General features: G+C 40.8%; 1 protein-coding gene across 9 annotated transcripts in view; it reads left to right on the forward strand.

Moving 5' to 3' along the window:
- Positions 1–22,752, forward strand: part of astn1 (astrotactin 1) — a 435,323-nt gene that overhangs the window by 405,058 nt on the left and 7,513 nt on the right. For all 9 annotated transcript variants that reach the window (XM_063461087.1, XM_063461088.1, XM_063461091.1 and 6 more), the window contains 3 exons: positions 1,904–2,039; positions 5,940–6,040; positions 8,629–8,812. In XM_063461087.1, coding sequence (XP_063317157.1) covers positions 1,904–2,039; positions 5,940–6,040; positions 8,629–8,812 — 421 coding nt within the window. The remainder of the gene's footprint in view (positions 1–1,903; positions 2,040–5,939; positions 6,041–8,628; positions 8,813–22,752) is intronic.

The following is a 22,752-nucleotide window of genomic DNA, read 5'->3' on the forward strand; positions in this document are numbered from 1 at the left end:
TTTTCATTTATTCATTCATTTAATAGGGTTGAGATTTAGACTTTGACTAGATCACTGCAAAACCTTGATTCTTTTCTTTTTCAGCCATTCTGTTGTTTTTTGCTGCTCTGCTTGAGATCATTATCCTGTAGTATGACACAGTTTTGGCAAAACCTAAGCTATTAGACAGATGGCCTCACAGTTCACTCTAGAATACTTTGGTATACAGAAGAACTCATGGTCGACTCAACAAGTTCAAGGTGCCCATCAACATGCTTGGCAGTTGGTATGAGGTGTTTGTGTTGATATGTTGTGTTTGTGCTTTACCATTGTGCATTTTGGCTAAACATCTGCACTTTGTCTCCATCTAACCAAAAGACATTGTTCCAGAAGTCTTGGGCTTTGTTCAGCTACAACTTTGCAAACCTAATCAGTGCTGCCATGTTCATTTTAGAGAGAAAACACACTCCTCGCAACCCTTCCAAACAAACCATACCTATTCAGGTTTTTCATGAACTGAGACTTAGAACCCAAGATGTAGGTCTTGGGGTTTTTAATATTTACTCAGAGCATGTCCACTCCAGAGAAGACTGACTATATGTTGGATTTTTTTCACCTTGTGAATAATACATCTTACTGTAAAGCGATAGATTTCAATTGTTTGGAAGTGGCCTTATAAATTTGATAGGTAGCAACTGTTGCTTCTCTAAGATACTCGCTGATGTCTTTTCTCCTTGGCATTGTGTTAACACAACACCTGAATGCTCCAAACCTGCAAACTGCCTCTGCTTTTAGAAGTGTTAACACTTGCTGATGATCAGTTAATACAGTGTTTGATTAGCAGTACCTGCTAAGAGGTTGCTACTACCTCTTAAATGGAATCAATAAGACTGTACTTAGTTTATCACAGACTGCTTCAGCATTTCGGCTTACTTTTTGTTAAATAAATGATGGCATGATGTAATCTGTCATGTGTTGTTGTTTATCAGAGGTTGTATGTTACCTAATTTTGAGACCTGATTGTGAGACTTTTTTTTCAGGAGAGCGCAGAAAGGGCTTACACAAAAAAGTGGGAGGTAGAGGTGGTAAAAGAAAACTTTTATCTAAAATGTTAGTGTTGAATGTGCTGAAAAAAGTGGGTGGACGCTGAATGAATAATACTCCCTTCGCAGCATGCAGTGTCAAGGTGCCCTTGGACACCCATCTGCAACAGTAAAGTCAGCGACTGAATGGACTGCATGTTTACAGAAGTATTGGCGTCATAAGGAACACCGTGTTCTTTTTGCCTTTCTGTAAAAAGGGGGGACACAAATCCCAGTAACTGCATTCAAATGTTAGTGAACATGCCTATTTTTCACTTCATAAAATCTAGCTCTCTCTTATATATATACATATTGTACTTCACGTGTATATTGCAGTGTAACAGTAAAATGCTCATCTGTTTTACATTTTGGGAAGACGCAGCTGAAGCTGATATGAAGATGCATAATTTGGCCCTTTAAAAAGAGAACAGGTCAATTCTTTTGCTGTATAAATTAATTTAACCATCGAAAGTAGCAGCAGATTTACCACAAAACAGTTTAAAAGTTCACAATTAAAAAAACACAACTGCCCTGAGATTAAAAATAAACAATGGGTCAACAATAATTGGATTTTGACAGTTTCAAATCAGAACTCAGTATTTATTTTGAGTGAATTTAAACGAATTATTTGCTGCCTTAAAAAAATAATGGCAAAATTGCAGCAGTAGAGAAACTAACACAAAAAGTAGTATTCTGACACAAATTTTAGAGGGTTAATGGCGGGTTAATTGCTGTAAATAAATCATAAGCAAATCATTCTTAAATTTGAAGAATTGTCTGAACTGTATGAAATACTTGGATAAATTAATCCAGGGGAATCTCCTGACTTACCTTTGTTGCAGAAACCCTTTTAAGCTTTGTGGATGACATCTTGTCTGGAGCCAGGTCTCCATGTGTGATGTTAGGTGACATCCCTGACCTACTGTCCTCCTCCATCAGTATGATTATTCGCTGCCTGGAGCCCGACACCACATACATGTAAGTATGGAGTCTGTTCTGAACGTGTCATGTAATAAGTGACAGAATAAGAAACAGTCACAAGTTCATTCAAGAGAAATCGAGGCTTTACTCGAGAGACAGTATTTTCCCTTGCAATAATTGTGAATGTGGTGATACTGTTGCTGAGACTCGAAGGAAAATGAATGACAAAAGTATCTTCAGAAAAATAATTAGCTTTTTACTAAGGAGACTTAAGTTTTATTCTGATTAATGTCTGCCCTTGCACAAATTTCACAATTTTTCTGTTATCTAGTATTAAATATAACTTGTGTTTAGTTTAAGTAATAGTAGTGTAATTTTGGATGTAGCCAATATGACTCCACTTATGTTTAACATTTTTATGCTAATAGTTCTTGTATTTTTAATTTTTACCCCAGACATGATCATACTGAAAACAAAGCCCAAGAAACGCAAAGTGCATGCATGATACACTTTGACAACAAATATCACATTAATTGTGGCTGTAGACAGTGTTGCCAACTCCTCAGTAAGGAAAATCGCTATTGGCTGTCCTAAAAGTCGCTAGAAGTTGCCTAATTTGCATAATTGGCCATGCTAATGTAATTATAACCTATGTTGTAAGAGAGAAAAATAACATCGTGGAAGAGACATAAAGTGAGTTAAAAACGTCCTAAATGCATTTAGAATTTATTTAGAACTACAAATTAAATTTCTTTTAGCAATTATTGGTTTTTTTTAATTTCACAATTCCAACCCTACTCCTTTATCCGGGCTTGGACCGGCAAAAGTGACCCGAAATAGGCACTCTGGTGGAGTTACTTTGTGTGTGTGTTTATAAGTAGTTTTAAATCTTGTGAGCCACAAAACAACATAATAGTTAAAGAAGAACTGACTGCGTTACAGTCAGTGCGGGAGCAGCGGCTTCGCTCATGCACGATTATTTTGCAGTTTGGAGCATAGATGTGATTGTATCCCCTAGTCCTCCCCCAGCCTGATTGCAGCTGGGGGCGGACTATCCTCCGCCGTGAGCGCTTTGGCACGAGCGAGGTGCCCACGGCAGCACCGATTGCTTGTTAAGAGTAAGAGCGATACACGCTTTCACGTCAAAAAGTCGTTATAAATGAGTCTCCAACAATCCAGATTTGTCTCTAGTCACTATTTAGAAAAAAAGTCGCTAAGGGGGTCTGAAAACTCGCTATATATACCGACAAAGTCGCTAAGTTGGCAACACTGGCTGTAGAAAAATAGGCTTAAAAAAAACTGCTTACGGCAAAAACGAAATAGCTAACTCTTTAGCTAATAAAGAGCTAATTTGTTAGCTCCAGACTGAATGTGGCCTCTTTTAAGTTCAATTTTATTTATCAGTATTATTATTGCAAATTTTACATATTTTTGATTTTAAATCAATTGATACTTTTGAAGTTAGCACTGTCGTTCACACTATGTTTTGCTTCTTTGTTTCTTCTTCAAATGTTATGAAGTACTAGCTGCTACTAAGCTAGTATATTAGCAACAGCAAATAATTTAATTCTTTTGATTTTTGTTTTGTTTTTTGACATCACATGCAGCACTATCAGAGAAATGTCAATGCAGCTTGTTTTTGTGGTTTTACAGTCTTTCAAATCCTCTATAATGTACCTTTTATGTACTTCTCTTACTAAGTAACAAACTGTAGATCATTTGGTTAAATGATCATTGTGCACCATTTGTCTATTATAAGCCACCGTACCTTGTGTCGGGTAATACAGTCAGAACACATTTTCCTAAATATTTGTGCAGTGTAGGTGGATTATGTTTATTTTTTTTATATTTTTTCCCATATTGGCATGATGGTGTCACGCAGTTCCTTCATATTTTCGGTTGCACATCCATAATGGGAATCTCCCCTTCCACCATAAAGGTGGTCTATTGGATTGAGATCTAATCAATTCTGAGGCTATTTGAGTCAAGTGAACTCATTCTCATATTCAAAGAAACCAGCCTGAGATGATTTTAACTTTTTGGTACGTTATGTAGCTGGTAGCAGATAGATTGTGGTCATAAATGGATGGACATGGTCTCCAACATTACTCAGGTAGGCTATGGGATTTAACAATGTTCAGTTGGTACTAATGGGCCCAAGGTGTGCCAAGAAAATATCCCCCAACACATTACATCACCAACACCAGCCTGAACCATTAATACAGCACAGGATGAACATTACTTCCATGCTTTCATGTTTTTTATGCAAATTCTGACCTGCCATCCAAGCAGCAGAAATCGAGCCAGCACAAACTGTATCCTCAGATTCTCGGTCTGCTGCTGTAGCTCACCCGCTTCACTGTTTGACAGAGATGCTCTTGTAAGATGGTGGCTTGAGTTACTGTTGCCTTCCTATCAGTGCAAAGCAGTTTGGCCATTCACCTTTGACCGCTGGGATTAACAAGGCATTGCCACTCACTGACTATTTCCTCTTTTTTTTTTATAAACCATAGAGATGGTTGTGAAGTAAAATCCTTGCAGATCAACAGTTTCTGAAATACTCAGACCAGTTTATCTGGTATTAACAACCATGCCACGTTGGCACTCCTTCTTTAACTTCAGATTCTCAGTTTGAACTTCAAAAAGTTGTTTTGAACATGCCTAAGTATATTGAGCTCCCATGTGACTGATTAGATTTTTGTGCTAATGAGCAGTTGAACAGGTCCGTGTTAGATTTAAAAACCTCAGTGGTCTGTCAGTGTATGTATATGCTTCCAGTGCAAAATTAAAAACACACACACACACACACACACACAGATGCACAAGCACCGGATGCTCAGATGCTCTCATAAGCATGCTCACACTTATCTCACAGAAAGCTTGCCAGGTGGGAAGCCACATGCAAACACACACACACACACACACACAGACATTGCAGAGCAGAAGAACAGGGTGGAGAGGGGAAAAAGAGGGAGAAGAGAGAAAAAAAGAGCCAAAAAGGCAGAGGTAACATTTGGGGCTGAGAAAGCAAGGGAGGAAAGAGTGAGAAAAAGATAAATAGCAGTGTGTAGAGGCAAAGAGAAGTAAAGAAAAAAAGGGCAAAAGGCCCATGGACAGAGCTTCTTCAAACAATTTTGACGTATGTGGGTTCGGTGAACAGCTACACATGCTCTTTTAATTCTAGTATCAGCGAGATTCCTGCTCTTTCTATCCTGTCTGACAGCTCATTCATCTCCCTGAGCTCTTAGCTTGGGAAGAGCCTCTGCACCGAGGCCTTGTCTCTCCCATCAGCTCTTTATATTTTCTATAAAGATAGATTCCATACAATGCTCATGAATGGCACTTTGTAGAAGCAAAATACGCTCTGTCAGATAAAATATGCCCAAGAAAGGCATGTTAGAAACTCAAAGACAGCAAAACAAAAAAGATACTTTCCAGTTGCATTAAAAGCAAAAGTTCAGTCTTTGAGTATATGATGGAAAGATTCAAATGGCTTTCTTCTAATCGAGAAGATATGTCATTCACTCATCCATTTCTTTACACCTCTTTGCCTTTTGAGTGTTCGTATTGCTACATCTTTCTTTGTTACTGCAATAATTGGCCACTAGGTGGAGATATTCATTCAGTGAAACTAGCTCTGCAGAGAAAGGCAAATTGGGAGTCTGGCACTGTTCCTGTATTGATAATGCAGGCCCTGATCTGCAAAGCAGGGAGTCTTTCGATTGGATTAACAGCTGCAGGAAATGCATCAGCTGTGACATGTTTGCTGCTGCTCATATGTTTTTTGTTCAGCACTTTCATGAGAATACACTGCAGGAAATCCATTTTATTACTTTAGGTTTTATAGATTTTCACTAACAAAATGGAAAAATGGACTTTATATTTCACAGTGTGTGTGTGTGTGTGTGTGTGTGTGTGTGTGTGTGTGTGTGTGTGTGTGTGTGTGTGTGTGTGCAGGTTCCGGCTATGGGCAGTAGACAACACGGGGCGCCGTTCGACTCCAAGTGAAGTCACCATCAAAACTCCATGTCCAACTGTGGATGACGTCAAAGCACAAGGTGAGGGGAAAAGCCCCAGACTGTACATCATTATTTGTGTAGTAAATATGATTGTTATATGATGTCAGAAAAATACGGGGGAAAATATTATATTTGGTGCAGTTTTTTTTTTTTTTTTAAATTTACCGGACAGACATTTGCTCTTTCTATTTGCAGTCATGTCTCAAAACCGCACAAAACAGATGTTAGATGAGTTCATCGAGCGAGTCATAAAGACACAGGCAGATAGTTTTCCTCTCTGGAGTAGAACTGTTTATGGACACTGTACACTAAGATCTCACGAGAATATTGGTTATAAAGTGTGCTATTTCATGTCAGAAATTAACGAGCTGAAATCATTTGTCACCCTGTGCACTAGTGAAGCTTCATACCAAAGACTTTATAGATCCTGCTGCTGAGTTGGAGACAGGGCCGTAGACATTTGGGTAGTGTCACAGTTTTCACCTTTTTGCCACTACAATTGAAGTATGGCTTTAATTAAAGGCCCTGGCCAAAAGTATTACCTTAACTGTCTTTTTTTCTGCCCTAGTACCATATTTCCTGGTGCTAAGGGTGGGCTGATTAAAAAAGTTACACAAAAGCTGTTTCAGTGATAGGTGTGGGATATTTCTTCATTCCTAAATTAAGCAGGCAAATATTCAAGAGTTCATTTCAAGTGATGAATGATCATGGGATCCTTTTCATGGTGAAGAAAAACCCTTTTACGACGGTCCCCAGAGGGGAAAAACACTCCCCCATAAGGTAGCTATCCATTATTGAAGTCTACCATAAAGAGGCTTTGTGGAAGACGCTTTGACAGAAGATTCAACCTCATGAACAGAAAGGCCAGGTTAGAGACTAACTCTCAAACAGCATTCTTTGAACGGATGAAAGTAACATCAACCTGTAACAGAAGGACAGGAGTAAGAAAAAATGGAGAAGGCTTGGAACAGCTCATGATCTGAGCACAGTGAAGGCTGTGTGATGTATGGGCATGAGTGGTTTCAAATTGTACTTGGGTCACTAATCTTTATTAATGATGTGACAGAAGACAGAAGCAGCCAGATGAATTCTGAAGTGTACTGTGATCCATCCAGCCATCCATTCTCTTCCGCTTAAACAATTTAGGGTCGCAGGCACCCTGAAGCCTATCCCAGCTACCGCAGGGTGAGAGGCAGGGTACACGCTGGTCTGATGCAGGGCCAAGCAGAACTTGCAAACTTGATATTGTCTACAATAGTGGACGAAGGTCTAAAAAATCGGGCCAAACAGGAATAAGCCACGTGATCAGTCAGGTTGAATTTCACTAGCGGAGAACAAAACCAAAGGGAGACACATCACAAACATCTGCAGTAAGGGACTGGCAAAACACTCTGCAGACTTCAAGCCATCATTACATGGAAGGACTTCAGCAAAATATTAAAGTTCAATAATGATTTTTTTTTTTTTAATTTGTCCAATTCCTATTTGAACCCTATTAAGGGGCTACTTAATTTACTGTGCTTGACTGTGAAAACAATTTCCAATGTAATTGTCTAATTGTATAAGAAAAGATGTACCACTTAATGCAGTTGGTTTTAATTACTGGAAATCTATGCATGGTGTGAAATGCAGTACATGCCATGTAGTTGCTTTTACTGATTTTCTTGGCATTATCACTTCCGAGAGGACTTACGCTCCAAGGTTTTAGTTTCTTCAGTGAATTCTTCAACTTTGTTGTTGATGATTTATCCCTTTTAAAATGATCGGTAATGGTAGTGAGACCAAAATATTCATGTAAAATGACATCTGCTTTATTCATCTAAAATTGGAGCTGCAGAAGAAACAGGAAAGAACACATCTTCTCCGCTTATGAGGCCGTTATATTTAACAGTACCCAATAACTGAGGGAAAAAACTGCAATATGTCCAACATCTTTGTCAACATCAAAGAATCTCTTCCAATGACCCCATAAACAAACGCATATTACAGTTACTCTGTCGCTGATCCTCCATCCTTGGGTATTTCACACAAACATGTGGCCTCTGACATCACTGGGAAGAAAGGGGTGCTGATCACTATCCAGTAACCAACATCCTAATTTGGGATTAGACTTCTTAATATTATTTATTTATTACTCTGCCTCGCCCATACCTTAGCAACTGACATAATTCCACATGGTTTCCTGTAGTGTCCTACAGTAATTGAAATTAAGAATGCATTCGTCAGCCTGTCAGGATCACTGTTAACAACATTGTTTAAAATGAATGCAAAAACAGATAAGACCTGCCCCAGACAAACATTCTTCTCTTGCTATGAGCGATCTGCCCCGTCTGTCTACAGAAAGTGTGATTGAGTGTGAACTCAGCGAAGCTCCCCACCCAAACCTCAACAGCGTATCCAAAACAGCAGCGAGGCTAGCATGGATTCCAGAGAAAGATGAGTTTGTCATTAGAACATCTTGCCTGGATCATTTAATATCAAGTAGCCCCAGTCAGCCTGTTCAGTAAACATAAAAAAGGGTTTGAACTGATCACTGGTATTGTTCTTTATTGTTGGGCATAGTTAACACTCATTTCCTGCTCCTATTAAAGCTGCAAGTTAACCCCCGATTGTCTATATACTTTCAGAAATCGCAGATAAGATATATAACCTGTTTAACGGCTACACCAGTGGGAAGGAGCAGCAGACAGCTTACAACACTCTGATGGACCTGGGCGCTCCTACACTGCACCGTGTGCTTTACCACTACAACCAGCGCTACGAGAGCTTTGGCGAATTCACCTGGAGGTGTGAGGACGAGTTGGGACCCAGGTATGGTTATTTGACTGTTTCTTTTCTTCCCTAACGAGTCAACAAGAACAAAAGATGCCGCACTGGAAAATGCACATTTATTGAACACCACAGGCAGTTTAGTTTTACTACCGCTGGAAACGACAGGAAAAAGTGACTTTTCTGTCAGACAATTGGGACTCAGCTTGTATTTCAAAAGTGCCCACAGCTCTGACGTGTAACCTCAGATCAGAAAAATGCATTCCTTCCAGCAAATTGATCATCAACTTTAACTTGATCGCCAATTTATCAGCAGAACCCAACAATATACAAAGCCCTGTAGGTCTGTCTTGAGTCAGACTTTTACAGAATACCGAAAGTCTGAGCCATCTTAATAACGTGTAGACTGCGTTCACTGTAATCAGTCTTCCAGATATGCGTGTGTGTGGGAGTGTGTGTAATCCATTCATGAGTTGCCCTCCCACCAACAAAGTGCAATCTCTCATACTGAGCTTGTGCAATTGACACTGACATCTTCAAACAATAACAGTGTGAGACTGAAGAAAGTGGCAACTAGACAAGAGTCTGGATTGGATCACAGTTTGTCAGAACAACACTTTAAAGTGCAATTTGAGCAGATAGGCCTTTCATAAATGAAACATTCACCAGCAATCCTGTAAAACCCAGAAAGCTAGGACTGAATTACAAGACATAGATGTGCTCTATTAGTGATTACTGCACCCCCAACAGCTTATAAGAATTTGTTCCCATTCTGACACAGATCTAGACAGCTACTAACAGGTGTGATGAATAAATGGTAAATGGCCTGCATTTGTATAGCGCTTTACTCAGTCCCTAAGGACCCCAAAGCGCTTTACACTACATTCAGTCATTCACCCATTCACACACACATTCACACACTGGCAATGGCAAGCTACATTGTAGCCACAGCTGCCCTGGGGCGCACTGACAGAGGCGAGGCTGCCGGACACTGGCATCAACAAATTGTGTCATATATAAACATGTGCATTATAATATTCTCACTGTCTACATATCTCAAGATTACACCAATAGTACATTATTAGCTAGTTCATCGAACGAGTACTGTGCGTATCCAGAGTTTGATAAATTTTTTTTACCAGTGTAGTGTAGGCATTTATGTGAATTTTTGATATTTAAGTATTAGTCTATTTAATGCAACTCATAACACACACACAAAAAAAAAAAATCCTAATCTGCGGATGCCTCAGTTGACATTGAAATATACAGAGGGCTAATCTCTGGAGCTGAAAAAGTAAGCTAGCTGCCACTTGACGTTGGCGAGTCAATCCCCTTAGATTATGTTAAAACTGAAAACTTTCCAACACTTTCCTACAAATAAATGTTATAGTCTTTATGGATTCTTCCCTCCCTTCAAAACAACTCTGAGTGAGGTGATTTTTTTTTTTTTTTTGCAACTCCTTGAGTTAGCTTGTGTTAGCTAATGACGTAGCACTCAACCTTTCATGCACATGCGTTAACGTTTGGCCCCAAAAACCAAAACCGGGTTTCCACAAAGCTGACATCGCTGAGTGATGCTATGTTGTCCAGAACGGGCTAACTTTAGCCTACACATTGTCTTTGCATTTAACTGCTCTCTGGAAAAAACATCTCATCTTTGGTACCCTAGCTGTGTTTTTTGCCCAACATGCGCTGCAAGCAATTTCTTTTGCACTGCACTTACATTTGGCCTGAGCATCTATTCCCACAACAATCTGCACAAGTTATCCGACGTGATCTGTTCTTGTGCATAACAACAGTTACAGCTTGAACAGAAAACAGCTCTAAATAAAACCAAAACTGTGCTTCGTACACTTTTCGGTGCAAGCGCTAATTTGTTCCACCGTTATTACAAACACATTTATAGGGGCCAGGTCTCCATTATATCAGCTCTTTCAAAAGCTCAGCACACTGTTGTTTCGACTCTCAAAGGTGGGCAGATGTGCCGCTCACAGTTTCCAAAGCGCTGTCTCTGATTGCAAAGCGGTTGTTTGTGTGAATTAGAGTTACAGGAGAAAGTCAGTCAAACTGACTGGGAAGCCGAGTGCTTTTAACCTCTGTGACATCACCGGGGCCATTTAGTAACTCGCAACCATGGAGGGCCCCAAATTTCCGCCCAAACTACGGATAAGTACCCATAATGTAAAACTGTAGCTTAATGTTTTATAAACAGAGCCATGTGTCTGATATAAAACCTACTTATAAACAGCAGTCTGTGTTACACGCTTTCGCTTTGGCAGGTGAAACTGATTAGCAAAGGCTCCCTTAATTCTGTGTTTCTCCCTCTGTCTGTGGGTTCCCCCGCCCTAAATGAAAGGTTGTTTTTAATAGGGACCATGCTGGAAAGAGTTGATGTAATTGAGGGAGTTGCTTCTGAAGTGTTCCATTAAAATACACTTACATTAACAGCCTCCCAATTTAGTTAAAGGGAGGGGTGATTAATGTTAATAAAGGCACCTCAGAGCTGGAAAAGTGGCAGAGAAGTGCATTTGAGGTGAGAGCTGGCAACAGGGGAAGGAAGTATAAACATGTTTTGTTTAGCCAAGTCATCAAATGAACATTAGACTTTCCTATGTATCTAGTTTAGAGTGAGGAAAGACCTGAGCTGTATGCTGTCAATTGTTACCAGGCGAGCGTGCAGGCAGCGAGGTTAATGGCCTCACAGCTCCACCGCCATGTGTCTAAGTGCGCTGACAAGCTTCCCTGTGGCGTCAAGCAGTTTGTTTCTCTGACGTTATTTGACCGTTGGGGAAAACAAATGCAGCAGATAAATGGCCGCACCTATGCCAGGACAAAAATACTACTGATATCATTTTTATCAAACCAAAATAACTGTCATGCATACTTTCTGGCTTTTCAGGCATCCCGTGTTGATGTTGGCCCAATGCTGCAAAAACACCTAAGATCATCATGATCATTGTCATTCAGCTGAACCAGGAAAACATTTTTCTAATCTAGACTAGACTCATTATGGACATATTAGGATAAAGATTGTATTTCTGTTTAATTCCAGACAGAATTTTTAATCTGTGGCTTACTGCATATTTTTCTAAGCAGATGACTGTAGAAATAAAAAAGCTAAAAAAAAACTAAACTAAACATTAGGGTTGGGGCAGAGCTGCTACTACTTCTTTGATGAAACTGTCTCTTTGTTCTGATTGTTCTCCTTGCATTTCGTTTGCTTTTTACAGAAAAGTAAACTTGGAAGTCACAAAATCAAGAAAAAAGCAGCTGTTTACATGTTCTAGTTGCTCCTACTTAAGTACCAGATTGTCTGTTTGTACTAATCTATCAAGGAAACTGCACCTGCATACTTTCTATTAAGCAGTGCTTCAGTATTACTGTATAGGGGAAACAGCGCTCGCCCCAATGGAACTTAAAGTCCTATTGAAAACAACGTGTTCCTTTTGTAAACATCGGTTCCCAGTGGAGTCAAAAAGAGGACTAAAGCACCATATGCTTTTGGGTAGGCCTGCCTTGTAATTATTAAGTCAATACCGTACAAGAGTGCAGTTTTCCTTGGTTTCACAGTTAGATTTATCTCTCGCTCGTCGCGTTAGGTTTCAAAACATCAAGAGGGCAACTGCAAAAATGCTGCTGGGCTTTACTAACCAATTAGTGGCATCACGGTGGCTACATTCAGTTCTTGGTGCCACATTTGATGGAAATGAAAATAGTAATCAATAATCAAAGTGAAAAAATGATGCAGCAGCCTAGTCAATTTATCTGAAATTTCATTGCAGCAATTCAAAATGGTAATCAGTTAGCCTGACAATACTGGGGCATGCTTCTAATTAGACAGTGGATGGTGTCCCGAGGGATCTCCTACCAGATGTTGACCAGGGCATCACAGACCTCTTGGACAGTCCGAGGTGCAGCCTGGTGGCATCGGATAGACTAAACCATAATTTGCCAGTGGTACGAGCGTGGGAGCCAGTCAGTGGTATCAATTTCTTCATCCTGTGAACTGCCTGCATACTTACCATATGAAGCCAGGCATTGTTGTGCTCCAGGATGAACCCAGGACCCACTGCACCAGTGTAGGATCCTGGTACTGTAAAAAGTACCAGGATCCACTTTTTACAGTGGATCCTGGTACTTAATGGCAGTCATGTTGTCGTTGCCTAGCCTGTAGAGGTCTATGCGTCCCTCCATGGATTTACCTCCTCCAGACTATGCCGGGCAAGGAGCTCAGGGCCCACTAAAGGACATCAGGCACTCAGGCCACCTTCAAGAAGTCTGTTTCTGATTGTTTGGTCAGAGACATTCACACCAGTGTCCTGCTAGAGGTCATTTTGTAGCTCTGGCAGTGCTCATGCTCTTCCTCATTGCACAAAGGAGCAGATACCAGTCCTGCTGATGGGTTAAAGACCTTAGAGTAGAGTACCCTAGAGTAACTTCCTGTCTCCTGGAATCTCCCCCATGGTCTTGAGACTGTGCTGGGAAAAACATAAAACCTTTTGGCAATGGCATGTGTTGGACTACCTGGACAAATTGGACTACCTGTGCAACCTCTGCAGGGTCCAAGTATCGCTTCATGGTACCAGTAGTGGCGTTGCCCCTAACCAAATGCAAAACTAGCAAAAATTCAGTCAGAAAAGACGGGGAGGAAAAAAATGTCAGCAAGCCTCCACCTCTAAAAGCTTTCATTTTTGGGCTGTCTTATTGTTGCCCCTCTAGTGCACCTGTTGTTAATTATATTAACATCAAAGCAGCTGAAACTGATACTTGAACTGGATACACTCTAAAGCGACAACATCAATATCCCAGAAAAGTGTTCCTTTTATTTTTTTTTATTTTTTTGAGCACCTATGTGTCTGCCTCATAGAATGGCATTGTATTGCCTATATTCTAACTAATATCGGGACGCTTTACAGTAAAAAAGCTGTAAAGCTGTAAAATGCCAGAATAATTGGCATAGCTAACACTGTATGCATTGACCTGGTACTTGGTAAGAAATTGGTAGGAGGCATTTCTCATAAACATCCATGAAATTAGTCCTTGCTGTCCTAAAGCCTTGCTGTAAGTCTCTTTAGTTGTGGTTTGGTCTTAAATCAACAGTTTTGTGGTACTCGAGAGACAATATACCTCTCCCATCCAAACACCTCAGGTCTGTTGGGCTGCTGAGAGTAAACAGCGGGGTGGACACAAACTCACACACACTCAGACCACAAATGCATACCCACGCACATTTTCATCTTCCCAGATCAGCTCGACTTGTTATGAAGAGAATTCCCCAGTTTCCCTGTCACAAACAATGAGGACAGAATAAACGAGATTTTCATTAGCTAGTCAAAATACAGATAACAAGAGCCCCGCTCAGGCTCTGACTCAATGTAAACTTGTATCAGCCAAGTAAGCAATATCTGGAAACAAATGAATGAACAAATGTGGCTTTATCTTTCTTGTGGCGGCAGATATTCAGATCTGCTGTTTTTAGAAACGTATCGGATCTCACTGACGAGAACCTTTGGCATTCTCCACGGGACATTTGTATTGCCTTTTTCATGCAACATCGCGTGATGCTTTAACTCAAACCATAAACTCACCGAAAGACTGTCTCTCCAAGGCTCGACAATTCTCCTCCCGAGGGCCAGACCTTGTCATCGCCGGGGGAGCACCCATCATGTTAGGCACGCCGCCTGGCTATTGACTTCGAAACGCTAGATGTTTTGGCTTGGCTGAAAAGAAAGAAATCCTCGATCCTTCCGTCCTGACTGTGTCCTTGGTTGGACTCGGTGCCCTTTGATGAACTGAAAAATATTTGATCCTTTTTGTTGAGTTTCTGTTTTTCCTTGGACAGTCTCTCTAATCAGAGCGCTTGCGATAATAACTATTGTTATAGTTGGAATTTCTCTCAGGAAATCATAATCATAATCACCGCAGACTGTTTACTTTGCTCGCTGACTTTTTATAGTTGAGACAAGGACGAAAATACACACACACTTGAAGCAGAAGTGCCTTTTTGCTGTTTGTCTGCTGGTGATTTATTGGTTTCTGTGATACTGAAGAATGAACAGAAATATATAAATATTTACATACTCTGGTATAGACTTTTAATAGAAAATTGTATTATCAGTATCAGTACACATTGTTATGAGTTTGCTTATTACATGGACCTTATCAGCAGCATCAGAGGCAACCCAGGGGGCCATATTGACTGGTTCCACTACAGTTAGAGTATTTTTAGCAGTTTGTGACAGCATTTTCACCTTTTTTTCCCATTTGTAGCCTGCTCACATTGTAATACGTGATACTGTAATGTAATAAAAAATAGACCATTATGTTCCCTAAATGTATAATGTATACTGATGTTGTTCAGTATTAAAGATAAAACGTTCTGCCAGATCAATGAGAAATCCAATGAGAAAACTTTTTTGTTCCATGTGTACATTAGATTTTAAATGTGACGCGTTACTTCACTGACTTCGTTTATTAAATTATAGTTACAATTATATCTTGTTACAAAGGCTCTTCAGTTACCTACAGGCCAGCCAAAGAGAAAGGAGAAAAAAAACATTCAACTAATGCACTTGCTACAATCAGCTGTTTTCAGAGTTTTGAACTGGTCTACAGCTTTTGGGTAGAGATGATATGGACAGGGCTTTTATTTTTATTGCACAAAAGAACAAGAATAAAGTGGGACTGAAGCAGTGCGGGATCATCTAGACAGAGAATGGAACAACAGGTAGCCACCATCCAAAGAAGAGCTTTCAGTGTCTTTTAAGAAGCCCGGAGATGGTTTCCTGAAGACTACTTCAAGAAATTATGATGAAAACGTCCGAAGAGAGTTCAGACTGTGTCGAAGGATAAACATGGTCATATGAAATATTAACTTAGATTAGAATTGTGTAAACTCAAGATGGTCTATTTCCACATATGTTTGCAAATGTTTTCATAAATCGCTAATTCACATTTTACTAGAAATTTTTATAGAAATGAGGGGTTGCAACACTTTTTCAAGTTTGCTGCTTGATAGTTAGATATAATTTAAAGCCTAAATCTATGAGAATTGACTTTAAAAAGTATGAATTAGCCCCAAAAAGTCAAAATCCTATCTGACCTAAATTTGGTCTTCGTAGTCTTTTGCAAGTCCAGTTGACTTCACGCAGGGCTGCTACTATTAGATGACTCACTGGACCATTCTGTGTCCTTGTACCAATGGCTCTACGATGTGTGCTGGATTTCCCTCTAGTGTCAGATCAGTGATTCATGAACATGGCTTTTTTAATTTATTTATTTTATTTTATTGTGGAAGAAGTTGCAGGGAGGCACTTCTGGAAAGTGGGGCTGATTCTAAGGAAAGATGGTGTTGGTGTCAATAACCTCTTTTGTTTTTGTGTTTTGTGGGGTTTTTATGCACTGTGTGTGTGTGTGTGTGTGTGTATACCAGCACCCAATGGCACACAGTTGCAGCACAGTTCAGGTCTTTTGTGCTGAATGTTTTCCTTTAAACGCATCAGGATGGATAACCGCTGTGTTGACAGTCAGACTGTGGGGCAAGACTCTTCATCGCAAAACTGCTGAAAAGTGCTGGGTTTAAGCCGGAGAGCAAGCTCTCATCACCAGCATCTATCCCACAGAAAAGAAAAGTCAGGTTCAGTTTGAAAGTTTGAGGCTTGTGATGAAAAAGCACAATGCGTATGGTCATTACAGGACTTCCAGGGAGCAATTAAGCTCTGGCTAATTCTATAAAAAAGGCGATTATATTTCCCTTCTTTCTTTGGTACAGATTTTAAAATTTTTCTTTATTTCTACTATGCCCTTTGACGCCCTTCAACCCCAATCCCAGTACTGGTTTTTAGTCCCCTCCCCCTCCCCCTTTTCACAATAAAAGACTTACAAATATTAGGCCAGTGGCTAATTTGTGTATGTCTGTATGCCTGCTTGGATATGCACGGTCAAAACCACACAAATGTTTGGGGTTTGCATCGTTTTTTTGCAGCTCTCACGTTGTATTGTGGAAACCATTTTCCATCCCTATAGATGCACAAGAGTTTATGGTGACAGCCGTTGCTATTTGGAACCTGTGGAATGTTCCTCAGCTTTCCTGAAAAATGAAAGCACAACAAACCACATTTATGAATATTGAAATAAATATCCCCTATTTCCCCAGACCACTGACATGTGTGTCAAAATATTGGGAATATAAAGAGGTTTCAGAAAAACTTTATGAATGGCAGTCTAACTGCGGACTACCAGCACAACACAGAGCTGCCTGTCTACTGAGAGGCAGTGCAACAAGGCTGGCATCATTAAAGTAACAATTTCTCTGCAGCTGCAGACAACATCACTAAGGCTGCTAAAGTTGTTGTTACGTCTCTGTCGACATTAGGTTTTAAAGACAGTCCAGTAGTGTATACAAAGTACAAGTATAAGCGCAAGATGTTGCTTCTCATGTATCTTTACATGTGAAGTGATTTGCAAAATCTGCCAAAAATAACACAGACACTGATGGTGTCTTGCCCGTTTAAAGGGAGCTGTGGTGTAAAGAGAGCACTGCTTTTCCAGAAATAACATGAACACACACACACTAGGAAATAGGGTGATGAGCTGTATGTTTACAGAACAGCAGTTAATGCGGTGTTGGCATAAGGCGGGAGATTAAATGCAGCAGAATCCACAGGCCACCGCATCGGTATTATTGCAGCGTGCAAGTCCGTTCAAAACAGCAGTGAACTGCAGCCTAACAGCAAAATCAAATGGTGAAAAAAAAGGACTTGTTGGTTATCATTTGAATGGGAGTTTGACAAGCGGATATTAGCTTCCCGCAGAGACTGGAAGAAAAAAGTTACAAATAAAAAAACATCTTTCTTGTTTGCTCCTAATGGCTGGTTTTATTCAAAGTTCAAATCCAGATCAGACTACAAATTCTATCCAAACTGAGCATCGTATGAAACCAAATGTTCCAGGTACCCCAGGAACCGGGCGCGTGGAGGTTTACCAGGCTAAAGCCCAAAGCAGAATCTCATTGCTGAAGAACGGGCAGGCTTCAGAGGTCATGTGATCAAGGCCTTCGACAGGGCGGTCTGCCATGATCACATATAACAACAACATCAATCTTGTCATTGAAGAGACTTTCATTATTTGACTATTATATTATAGACTAATATTTGTGAAAAATAAATAAAAATTACAAAATAGGCAAATTAGTTATAGTCAAACCTTCGTAATCCTAATTATGCTAGGGAATCAGGCAATCATTGTTCGCTCAAGTCTTGGTAATCAGGGAACAAAGAACATGATCATTAAAAATGACACACAACAACAACTACCTTTGTTTTGATAAGACTTTTCTAAGGATAAAAAGGCTTCATTACCAACTATGAACACTTTTTACAACATAAAAAGCATTAAAAACTTCAACATAAAGCATTAAAAACTGAGCATTGCCTGTACAAATGAAAGCACCATTAGGCTACATGCACTTATTGGTGCATGGGTCAGTAGGTAGCAGTGTGTGGCACACCTCAGCCACAGGAAGTGTAGTGACTGACATCTAGATGTTTTCACGAAGGGTAAAGAAAAGCATTGTTCATCACGTTAGTAGAAAGTAGGAAATTTGATATCTGACCCAGATGGCAGTTAACTTTTGTTTACATGGGACCTTTGGTTTATTGCAAATAGATATTTTTATCTTTAAAGTGAGACCAGGTGACTTCTCGAAGAACAAAGAGCACATTCTTCCTCTCACTAATGAAACACTGAAACCACAAACACATCATTAATCTTTTCAGGGCCCTCAGGACTTTCACTGCTTTAATTGGTCTGGTGGAACCAGCTCATGCTAGCTAATGTTAGCGAACTTTAGAACTGTACAACAGTGGAACTAACATAACAAAGTGTGTTTTTTTTTCTTGATGATTCCTGTCTGCTTCTTCTACTATAATGCAATGTTTTCATGCTTCTTTTGGTCCTACACGCCACCTGTGCCGATTTCTTAGATACTACAAAAATTGAATAATTTAATCCAAGACCATCAATACAAAGGGCCTGAATCAAAAACTAGCCATGCGTGAGTAGATTTTGCCCTTGGCCAGTAACGTTGGAAGGCTAACCACCAGACTGGAGGGCAAATGTTTGTGACAAAATAGTCTTATGCTAAGAGTCTATACCAGGGGTGTCCAAACTTTTTTCGCTGAGGGCCACATACATAAAAATATAGGACGGGCTGGGCCACTTACTAGAAATTAGGTATATAACCTTTACTGTTTTAAAAATCACTTAAAAATGGTCAAATGTGTTATATTGTTGAATATAATTAAAGACAAAACTGCCTTCATCACAGCTTTCCATAAATGGATCTTTATTGATTTATGCAGAAAAAGCTTTGGTAGCTCATTCTCAGAACAGCAGCCTCAGATTTCTTCTTAGACAGAAGATTTACAGTACAGAGAAAAAAACAAAGGGGAAAATGGGACGGGTACATTTCAAGTTTGTTATTTAAGTTATTAGGCTTAGCAACACACCTATTAACGTTCGTTTGAAACCGTTATCAACATTAACAGACTGAACTGGACTTAATAACAGGAGTCCATATAATTTTAGTAAATTATTCTGGTGAGTATCAGCTGCGCTGGGTATGTAAATCGGGCCATCCAGCTGCGGTGCTGATCCGACGCCACTCGTGCCAAAAAATCCGGACAAATGTCACTTGATCAAGGAGGAAATCTGCATCAGATGAGATCAGCTGACTTTGCATGTGCGTGCGCTGTGCACAGCGGTGTGTACTCTGTGTGTTAACAAGAAAAACGCATATAAGAAAGTGGTGCGCAAAAGCAGGGTAGTGACAGAATCGATGCGCATTATTGATATTTGAAGCACGTGTACCTGCACGTTAACACACGGGTACTGTGGAATACATTTTTACTCACCTAAAGTGCTCGTGCTCTCGTCCACTCCCCGCAAAAAATTAGCAGCTGTGCGGCGTCTGTGGCATCAGCGCTCTCATCGCATGCAATGGAGTAAAAATCAAGAGCACAGCTTTATCAGACAGCTGCAGTTTAATGTTGGCTGACGAGTCTTCAATGCGTCGCACAACTGGATTTCTGGACATGCTGACTTTGTTGAAGTCCTGCACTTTTTCCGGGCATGTTATTTCGGTGACTTTAACGAGGCCGTGTTTTATGAGGTCTCCATCCCGACCTCATATTGGAGCCTTTTCCTGGACAATTTGAGCACGAAAAAAATACTGTTGCTCACCCTGCAGGAGAGCTACCATTTGCTTTAATTTCTGATCTCGCTCAGCACCAGTGTAGGATGCATAGGCCTGATGTTTGGTTTGATAATGATGTCGTACATTATACTCTTTCAAAACTGCCACAGTTTCAGTGCAGATCAAACAGATACACGTCCCCATGAATTCTTTGAAGAAATATTCACTCTCCCACCTTGTCTGAAATTTTCTGCACTCACTTTCTACCTTTCGCTTCTTCGGTTCTGCCATGTTTAGTAACTTGGGGGTAAATTTCTTCTGTGATTGTACTTTTTGGTGGAGCAACTGCCTTGATCAACAGCAGCTCCCCCTGGTGTTAAAACTAAGAAGTGCAATACACTCAAGCAAAAGTTGAAGTGCGGGCCATATTCTATTCAATTTATAAAATTACTTGCGGGCCAATTAAAACTGGACCGCGGGCCGCAATTGGCCCGCGGGCCGGACTTTGGACATGCCTGGTCTATACTATTTCTGTCATTTACCTCACCAGACACAAAAACACAGCGCATTACATTTATCCCGCTAGGGGTGAGCTAGTCTGAAAACCTGACTCAAAGTCTGACATTTGTCTAGCTGCCTCTAACCAGCCATCTATCTTTAACTATAACCAAACAATGAAGAATAACCAGGTGGGCAGAGTGGGGTCAGCTACTTAATGGACCTTACAAAACCTTCAAATTTTCTTTTGTTGGATCTTTACATACATTGTATAGTACATGTGTTCCAGGGAATTTTCATATCAAGCCTTCTCAAAGTTGAATTAATTAACCTCATATCAAAATATTGAAATATTTTTAGTAAAATTTTCCCTCTTGTTTTCAGGATGGTGCCTTTACTCTCAGTGAACTGGAAGAAATGCATGTATAATTAAAAAATAAAAAAAATCAGGGCAGTAAAAAGGGTGTTTGGTTTGTCCACCATTTGTCCAAATAGTTCACTTTTAACACTAAATGTTTTGTTTCCTCTGCTTATGCCTCTGCCTCCAAAATCTTAGGTTCCAAGATTATTTCTGAAAGCAATGCACTAATTACATTTTTTGACGCCAATACCTTGTTTTCATGCACCTGCAGATACTGAGTACCGATCTGACACTACTGCTCTCCTGCTTCCATTTCCTTTCTTTTCTCTTCTCAGTCTAAGTTCATCTTACCTTTACAGCTCCTCACGCACACACACATCAGTGTGGAATGTAAGCGAAATAAACACTTGTGCAACAAAAGGACCCAAAGCACACAGCGTTGCAAGTCCAGTGATGCACCAATGACTTAGGGGCCATCAGGCCTAGCCTCCTATTCCCTCCACCCTGCAAGCAGAAGAAGACTATAGACCACTTTGAACTTAAAAGGCTGGAGACCCAGATACCACCGGGTGATCCAGGCGATGGCATCCTTTATGTGATGGAGCCACTGCAGCGGGGCCTGATCCGAACAGGCGGTGGGATGCGATGGCTGCTGTTTGATCCATCCATCCTTAGGGCGCGCCTGCCTGCCTCCCAAGTGGTAGCCCAAATACTATATCTCCCTCCGCCCAACAGTACACTTCTTCTGGTTGGCCATAACCCCGGCCTGCCTCAGGGACTCCAGGACCGCAGCCACCCACTGCACATGCTCTGCCCAGGTTTCACTGTGGATGATAACGTGATCCAAATAGGTGGCAGCATACACAGTGTGCAGGCACAGCATCTGGGCCATGAGGCTTTGGAAGGTGCCTGGGGCTGAAAACAAGCCAAAAGGAAGTGAGAAAAATTGGTACAACACAGAACCGTCTTTCCTCACCCTGCCCTCTGGGAGGCGTTTCAGATCCATATGGGCCAGAACAAACAGACTCAGGGACAGCTTTTTCCCTAAAGCTATCACCATTCTCAACTTTGCACAAAAGTAATTTGCACTGAAACATCTGCATTGACCACTGCACCTCTAGACATAAACCACCCCTACTGCTCATTCTGTTGCTCCTTGGACTCTAGCATGAACTCGTGTATAAATTGTCAGTGCTCAAACTGTCTGTCTGTGTCACTCTTGTACTGTGTATTTATATTATTCATATGGTTATTTTATTACATAGTTTCTTAAAATGTGCTAGTATATATGCACTTTTATGGAGCTGCTTTTTAATCTTGTTATACTGTGTATAATGATTAATAAAGGCTTTTATTATGCTTTCACTCTGCCTCCAGCAAAGCCCTGGGCTGAACCAGGGTTTGGTGGACCAGGGTCTGTGTGCAGCCCGAGTCCACCATATCCTGGTGTATACCCCCTTAGCACCTTACTGGCACGCTGTACGTCCCTCTGAGACTGATGGAGGGTGTTGAAGGGCCAGCAACACAGAACACCTGTCCCACTTCCATCCGTGGGCACTTTCACCTCCAGCACTCCTGCCCCGACACTGGTGTGGCTCCCAGTGAGTAAGGGGCAGTGTCCATGGGACTCTGGGAACTGCGGAGAAACAACACACTACTCAGTACCAAATTACTCAATGCTGGTGGGTGCTGCTCTGCAGCAACAGGCCATGGTGGTCATGGGGCCCGGAGCCGCGTTTGTGTAGTAGGGACCGGTCGACTTACCACTGCCAGTTGCGGCTGCCTCTCAGACTCTTTTGGCCAATAGGTGATCCTCTGACCGCATCACAGTGATGTCCAGGCCGGCCGGCCGGCAGCAGCAAGCCCACTCTGTGGTGTCTGCTGGAAGTCCCTCCACGAACTGCTCGAGAACAATCATATCCAGCACCC

This window comes from Pelmatolapia mariae, linkage group LG18 (assembly GCF_036321145.2).
Source record: "Pelmatolapia mariae isolate MD_Pm_ZW linkage group LG18, Pm_UMD_F_2, whole genome shotgun sequence".
Taxonomy (NCBI): Eukaryota; Metazoa; Chordata; class Actinopteri; order Cichliformes; family Cichlidae; genus Pelmatolapia; species Pelmatolapia mariae.